Source organism: Oncorhynchus kisutch, unplaced genomic scaffold (assembly GCF_002021735.2).
Source record: "Oncorhynchus kisutch isolate 150728-3 unplaced genomic scaffold, Okis_V2 Okis06b-Okis10b_hom, whole genome shotgun sequence".
In the NCBI taxonomy this organism is placed as follows: Eukaryota; Metazoa; Chordata; class Actinopteri; order Salmoniformes; family Salmonidae; genus Oncorhynchus; species Oncorhynchus kisutch.
Genome location: NW_022261983.1, coordinates 942,864 through 950,713, shown reverse-complemented (window position 1 = coordinate 950,713; position 7,850 = coordinate 942,864). Strand labels below are relative to the sequence as shown.

Genomic DNA, 7,850 nt, shown 5'->3' with positions numbered 1-7,850 from the left:
TGTTGTCCTTTTGTTTTTCCTGCTACAGTAAAAAATGATGTTTCTGTTGCGCTGGTGGTGTGAGAACAGCAACATCAGAGACCATTAAGTCGTCACAGACCCAGTCACGTCGTCACACTCCTAACCCCTCCCCCCCACACTCCTATCACCCTCTCCCAGCCGGCTGTGACGTGACAGACAGGGAGTCAGGGAGGACAGCAGTGGGCTACAGTACAACTGCCGTACAACACTCTGTTGATTCCCATCTGATTTTATTCAACTTTTTTTTTTAAACTATGCAAGTCAATTATAGGAAGCACTACCACAGCCTAACCAAGAGGCAAAACACAGCAACACTATAAAAACAATGCGTCACATTGTCATAGTTTAGCTAACACTCCTGCTAGGGACCTACACAGCAGAGGAGGCTGGAGGGAGGAGCTATAGGAGGGTGAGCTCATTGTAATGGCTGGAATGGAATGGTATCAAATACATCAATCATATGGACACCACGTGTTGGATCCGCTCCATTCCAGCCATTACAATGAGCTCCTCCCACCAGCCTCCTCTGATACACAGTCAGTCCATACTAATCTTGGTCTGTTGTGAGAAGCTTGATTACCTCTGCTCCCCCCTTTCCCCTTCTATTTTCCTTTCCTCTTCCTCTTCTCTCACTATTCCTGGAGGGAGGGAGAGCAAAGCGAATCACTTTGAAGACTAATTGAGGATTAAAGACCTTAAAGCACCGTGCCACTTCTTCAGGGTAACATGTACCAGAAGAGGCAGTGAGGGGAAGATACAGTATGTTATAGGATTACACCTAAGACAATATCCCTAAGACAATCAGATGGCTTCTTTGTCTCAGCAAGACACACATACTGTTTACACACGTCAGCCTGACCCCCCCCCCCCCCCCCCCCCCCCCCCCCCCACACACACACACATGACAGGAGGCTGCTGAGGGGAGGACAGCTCACAATAATGTCTGGAACGGCGCAAATGGAATGTCTTCAGACACGTGGAAACCATGTGTTTGATGAATTTGATACCATTACACTATTCCGCTCCATCCATTACCACAAGCCCGTCCTCCCCCAATTAAGTTGCCACCAACCTCCAACCACACTCTCAATAATTCAGAATTCCAAGACAGTTGTAATTTTTGTGCGAACACAAATCAAAATGTTATGGCCGGCTGTGAGGCCAACATGGAGGTAGGTTCGTATGCTGGAGTGTTATGGACGGCTGTGAGGCCAACATGGAGGTAGGTTAGTATGCTGGAGTGTTATGGATGGCTGTGAGGCCAACATGGAGGTAGGTTAGTATGTTGGAGTGTTATGGATGGCTGTGAGGCCAACATGGAGCTAGGTTCGTATGCTGGAGTGTTATGGATGGCTGTGAGACCTACATGGAGGTAGGTTAGTATGCTGGAGTGTGTAGCTCCAGGACTTCTATGGCTCTGGTCCTGGAGAGCACATGACCATGGAAACCTCTGAGTTGTTTGGAGTATAAACAGATCGGAGGCCTTGCCAAGCCAAGGCCTCTGAGCTCTCTGTGCAGTACACTCTATCTCTCTGTACACTGTATGCATGCCACCAAGGTGTAGATCAAGACCCTGATCGAAGCTCAGTTGGTTTTTCCTCCCTAAAAAGTTAAGTGTATGATTCATGGAGGACAAACTGATCCGAGATCTGTGCCAAGAGGGCAGCTTCTATCTAAAACCCACCTGTCAAATAATGTGTCCTCCCTATCTATATGGTCAGACTGAGAAGCTATTGTAGACCTATTATAAACCCAATGTCCGACATCCACAACCACCTTTGGATGTCTTTATGCGTTTACAGCTCCCAATCCCCGACCTGCCTGCACTACAGCATGTGATTTTGCTTGTGTTCATGCGTGGCAAACCTAAGCATTTAAAGAATGTATAAAAGTCCACTATAAGCCAACCAGAAGCCACTTGCATCTTCTTCACAACCATATTATGCTGGCATAGGAAGAGGTTATGTGATGTAATACTGGTGTTACTGTGGAAGTAATACTTCCATGGATTTGTGTAGTGTCTGTTATGGTAGCACGAGACTAAGGAATGACAAGCCAGCACTACACATCATGCGAGGCTATTACAGACCAGCAATAATCAACTTATCATCAAACTCTTTGTGTGCAGTTATAGCCTTATTGTTACCTGCATTTATAACATTAACTATAACAGTTATCATTGTAGTTGCATTACCTATGTCACAAATGTTGACAAAACACTTTTTAAGGAACACAAAACAATTATTGTGGTGATGTTGATGCGCTTGTGTGTAGGCCTGCTAGGTGTTACAGTACACACACCTGTTATGCGTCCCCCCACAAGGTCTTAGTCATGGTAAATGCCAGATATGTGTGGTAAAAGATTACAGGCCTGGGTTTAACATGGTAGTGAATGTGTGATAGGGTTAACAGCATGGGAAACTACTGGCCTTGGAAATCTGAGCCTGATAGGTGCATAATGTGAACAGCAATGAGCAGTATGCACATTATTCTTATTGGTGGTAACACTTTACATTGAAGTTTCCTTATTACAGAGTAATTACATTCAATAACAACAACATAAGAGATCGTGAAGATACCTACATTTTGTTGAATGGAAAGGGTTTGTTTTGCATTACGGTCAAACCATTGTGTAGCCATTTATACAGGGTGAGTACAGGTTTGCTTAGCTTTTCCTACGCGAGTTAGTGGGACAACATACCTTACATCAACTAGAGCTCCGTAACTAATGTATATTTAGCTATGTACAATTTAAACTCGAGAGTGCCCTGTCCACCCAGGTATGACGTGGGCTGCTACATCAGCACCTTGGATACGGGCACACCATTCACCAAAGAGCTCCTGCCCCGTTTTCAGCCAATCAGCGAGTGTTTTCTCGATAGGAGATCAACCCCACCCCCTTCGCTTCCTAACATTATCGTTCCTCTTTGGGAATGTCCTTTCCGACAGAGCTGTAGATTTGACTGAAATTTCCAAATGCAACCCCCGTTTCTTTTACTCATCATTTTCAAAGTGCCATTCTCTGATCTAACAGATTGCGTTTGCTCTAGCATGGTAATAACGCATGGTTATTACGGTTTCATGGGTGAGAGTGTATTCAGCTCAACAAATTGCTCGCTCATTATTTTAAAACATGTCAAATAAATAAGTCGGAAGCACTTGGCAATACCAGTTAACCTATTGGAATGCAAGTATTCCGTATCATAGCCTTCTCGAGGCAATAGGGGAGATATATCTCGGCTGAAATTATTGATACGCTGATCTAAATCATGTTGGATGTCAAGCAAAGGCATATAATCTATCAACTATGCATCACTGAAAATACATAATCAAAATATACTATATGCAAATGACATAATTTAGCATATGTCTGACTTCATAATCGATATATTTTTGTCTGCTGTCAGAGACATAGGAAAAGTGTGACGCAAATGTTCTTGTTATGGCCGTCTCTTCATTTTTATGCCTTGGATTGACAGTATAACTAACCAATACACTTTCGAGTTTGTACATTTCCAGCAGGCTGGATTCCCCAATTTGACCAATTGCAGGCCCAGATTTGGTGCTCGTATTGTTTTGACCTCTGAAACCGCATCACCGCCTACCTCGTGCCCATGGCGGAGGAAAGCTATAAATATAGGCGCATGACAGCCGACTGGGACGAAGTTGTAAAACTCCCAGGTAGAAGGGAAACATTCTGCAAGCCTGCTGAAAGGGGAAAACGCCAAACAACCTAAAAATCTAAACTAAAGCAAAATAAATAACCATAACCTATCGACGTCTACATACTTGGAATACTTTTTTTATGTTAATATTATATTATATGTGACGAAAATCACCCTACACTTCTATTTGCACTAACGGTACTTCAAAACTACTGAGAATCTTTTATTTTGTACGAAAAAGTAAGTATTGCTTTTGGCTCAATTACTCTTTGTATGTTCGATTGGATATCCATCACTCATCTATAGCCCAGTATTCTTGATGAACTATTTACCCCAGATTAATCAAGTTGATTTGCTGCGTCAGTCCCTGAAGTTAGGGAGGGGTAGCCTAACTAACTGAAGCGTGTGTGAGAGAAAGAAAGACGGGATATGAGGTAAATAGTCATCTACATTTGCTTGACTATCAAGACTGACTGTCAAATTATTGAAAGAAGAAACTTGCGGAGAGGCAATAGGCTATGCATGGAATTGTGTTAATATCTTTTTTGGCCCCGTTATTAAATCTCCAGGTCGGAAAGAATTAATATTATATCAAGTGGTAATTTATAGGTCCGCAGAGATAAGAAAGGTAGCTGCTCACACTGCCTCAAACGAACAAAACCATCCGCTGTTGGGCAGAAAACCGTCTATTTCGTAATGACCGAGTAGGATTGTTTATTGGATACAGCTTATTGTGCATTTTGTTCTGTACTTGGCCATATCCAAAATGAATAGACTAGTTGTTACATTTTGATAAACCGTTTGTCGACACTGTTCCGATAATAGCAACACCTAACCTTTATATCCCCTGCCTCGCCTAGTCGACGTTCACTGCTACATTTTAATCAGCATACTAAGTAGTGCTAGTTGAGAGCCGCCAATCTGATACAATATTTACAGGGTACATTTTTCTATCGCCAGCCTGATTGCTAATATGTAACTGTTCTGTAAAAAAAAAAGTGCAGTATGCCTTTCCGAATGTAACTGCGACTCTGTGACGTTGGCAACATTGTAACGAGGCTAGCTATTTATTATGTAACACGATCAGTTCTAGTGCTTCTCTATAGCTTCGTATAGAAAAAACAGCACAGCTCTTTCTCTGTGGAGATTTCTAACATTCTGAAAATCGTTTTCATCTACTGTGAAATCTTTAGGTTGTTCATGTTGAGTTTAGATATGCAGACAAATTCACTAGATCCCCTTGCTTGTCATGGCTATTTATACATTAGGTCGTTCTGTTCCATAGCGTGACATTGCATTGTTAAAGATGATTCAGGCTATAGACCTTGATACGGAATACGGCATTGTTCGGGAAAGCGCTTGTAAGTAAGGGTTTCACTACTGTTTTACACCTGCTGTATCCTGTGCATGTGACAAATAAACGTTGCGACTTGAAACAAGACAGAGAAGAGGTGAACGCTTGATCCGTCATAGCATACTAGTTGATTTGAGTGTTCATACGGACTGCAATAATATTCTAGATGTTTCCCTCGGGAAGTAAAGGGTTAACGTTTAAAGGGCATTTTATTGCATTCCTTTACAAAGTCTGCAATAGTAGACTCAACCTCAGTCAAGTAGGCGAGGACATTGCCACCCACACCTTTGAGAAGTGTTGCCTGTTTACAAAATGTTGTCCAATTATACCTAATGTTGTAATGCAAATTCTTCATGGCTTGTACCTAGTGGAGGAATGGTTCATGCCTTTTAATGTCTTATTGTTTTGCATATCTGTCTGAACAATATGCTAATCATTTTTATCTTCTCTTTTTTCAGGAAAAAACAACGCTCAACCTTGTGGAAGAACGCCTCTTGCGACTAGCACTTTTGTTTTTAGAGCAGTTCCACAAAGCTCTAGTTCCTTTTGCCTGGTGTTGACCCAACCCATCACACCCTACCCTGCCTGGGAAGCACCTACGCCACCCACCACAGATACGTAAAGCAACTCAACAGGACGCAGCTGCCGACACCTCTTCTCGCGCCCGGAGCAGTTCAACAGCCAGCTATGCAGCTTGAAATCCAAGTAGCCCTCAACTTCGTCATCTCCTACCTTTACAACAAGCTGCCGCGACGACGGGTCAACATCTTCGGCGAGGAGCTTGAGAGGCAGCTCAAGGGGAAGTATGAGGGCCACTGGTACCCAGACAAGCCATACAAGGGCTCTGGATTCAGGTGCATCCACGTAGGGGAGAAGGTGGACCCAGTGGTAGAGAAGGCAGCCAAAGAGAGTGGCCTGGACATTGAGGATGTGCGCCACAATCTGCCTCAGGACCTCAGTGTGTGGATCGACCCCTTCGAGGTATCCTACCAGATCGGGGAGAAGGGGCCCGTCAAGGTGCTCTACGTGGACGACAGCAATGAGAGCAGCCCCAGTGGTCTGGAGCTGGACAAGGAGATCAAGAACAGTTTCAACCCTGAGGCCCAGGTCTTCATGCCCATCAGCGAGCCTGTGGTGGGCCCCTCTCCGACTTCCAGCTCGCCCTCGCCTCCCTTCGGCCACTCGGCTGCTGTCAGCCCCACCTTCATGCCACGCTCCAACCAGCCTTTAACCTTCACCACCGCCACCTTCGCCGCCACCAAATTCGGCTCCACCAAAATGAAGAGCAGCAGCCGCAACAACCAGAACGGCAACGGTGGCCAAGGCGGGCAGGGCCAGAAGGTGGCCCGCACCTCGCCCACCAACCTGGGCCTGAATGTGAACACGCTGCTGAAGCAGAAAGCCATCTCCACCTCCATGCACTCTCTGTACGGGTTGGGCCTGGGCCAGCAGCAGGCCTCAGCCCTCAGCCCCAACGCCAAGGAGTTTGTGTTCCCCAACCTCCAGGGTCAGGGGAGCCCGAGTGCCCTATTCACCGGTGACAGCTCCCTCAGCCTCAGCCCGCTGCAGTACAGCAATGCCTTCGACATGTTTGCGGCCTACGGAGGTCTCAACGACAAGTCCCTTATGGACGGCTTGAATTTCAGTTTGAACAACATGCAGTATTCGAACCAGCAATTCCAGCCAGTGATGGCCAATTAGTACACAGATACTACAGTACTAGTACACAGATACTACAGTACTAGTACACAGAAATGACCAGAGATATGTGATATGGGGGAAAAAAAGACTAAACGCACATCAAAATAAAATAGGAAACACAATTTCCAGGAAAAATTGAAAGTGACTTGTTGTCGACTGTAAGATCTGTGTTCAAGTCCAAGCGCATGAGCCTGAGGGTGAAATGACTCTGCCCCCTTGAGTTATCTTTTTTTACGATGAAGCTTGTAGTACAAGATGTCCAAGCTTGGTGACCTAAACTTCGACATGCATCATTATTTCTTTTGCCAACCAAGCACAGAAATTATTTTTTACGGGACTGTTTTAAAGATAAAGAAGAAAAACAATACAAGTCATGGCCTCTTTCAGTATTTAAGACATAACTGGACATGCCAATTTTCCAAGGATTGGCATTAATAAGTGGGATTTCCTGGTCTTTTTTCTAATTGTATAATTTAATTTAGTACAGAGTTTGTAAAATATCAGAGTATATATTGTTTCTACGACATGGTACTGCATTTCTATCTTTTTACTACTACAGTGATCCGTGATGGCTGCAGCGACTTTATGTTCTTTTTTTATTGAAATTGTGAAATGAATCCCTCTAAAAAAACATTGACTATTCTAAAGATTGTGTACAGAATATTCCGTAGTGGTGGGATTTAAGAATATTAGCTTTTTTGAAAAACAAGAGTTGTATTTTCTGTTAAGAGTTTAAAGATTTTTGCTATATTATGGACAAAATGTAATCGTATATTAATTTTGTACCTACATTGTGCAATACTTGATAAAACAAACGGTATAACAAAGTATTTGGAGTCAGTGTCTTACATGTTAAGCTGAACTGATCATTTATTAAGTTTGTATTAAAAAGCTTGAAATATCCCCTGGTCTATCTTCTCATTGGTAGTCTGGTCTTGTTGATTGGACAATGGACATATGTATGAAGGCAATATTATCCAGTTTTCCATATGCCATTGAATTGTTAATAAGTACACACACTTTATTGTAACCATAGGAGTCCTAGCCTATCCTTGTCTAATTTACCTCTGGTCAGCTACTCCTGGTGCACTGGCTCAAGACCTTGCTCT

The 7,850-nt window shown here is 43.5% G+C and overlaps 1 protein-coding gene across 2 annotated transcripts; it reads left to right on the top strand.

Moving 5' to 3' along the window:
- The first annotated feature begins 3,682 nt into the window (after positions 1 to 3,682).
- On the top strand, positions 3,683 to 7,644 carry LOC109876824 (protein Tob1). Of its 2 annotated transcripts, none has more exons than XM_020469194.2 (2): positions 3,683 to 3,926; positions 5,499 to 7,644. In XM_020469194.2, exon 2 carries the CDS (start codon positions 5,728 to 5,730, stop codon positions 6,739 to 6,741), a length of 1,014 nt encoding a protein of 337 aa, XP_020324783.2. In that variant the 5' UTR covers positions 3,683 to 3,926; positions 5,499 to 5,727; the 3' UTR covers positions 6,742 to 7,644. The 2 variants fall into 2 exon arrangements, with proteins under 2 accessions (XP_020324783.2, XP_020324784.2); XM_020469195.2 differs by lacking the exon at positions 3,683 to 3,926 and adding an exon at positions 3,999 to 4,120.
- Positions 7,645 to 7,850: the final 206 nt, after the last annotated feature.

Excerpts from the sequence above, each read along its gene's own strand:
- LOC109876824 (XM_020469194.2), top strand. The coding sequence starts at position 5,728 with ATGCAGCTTGAAATCCAAGTAGCCCTCAACTTCGTCATCTCCTACCTT.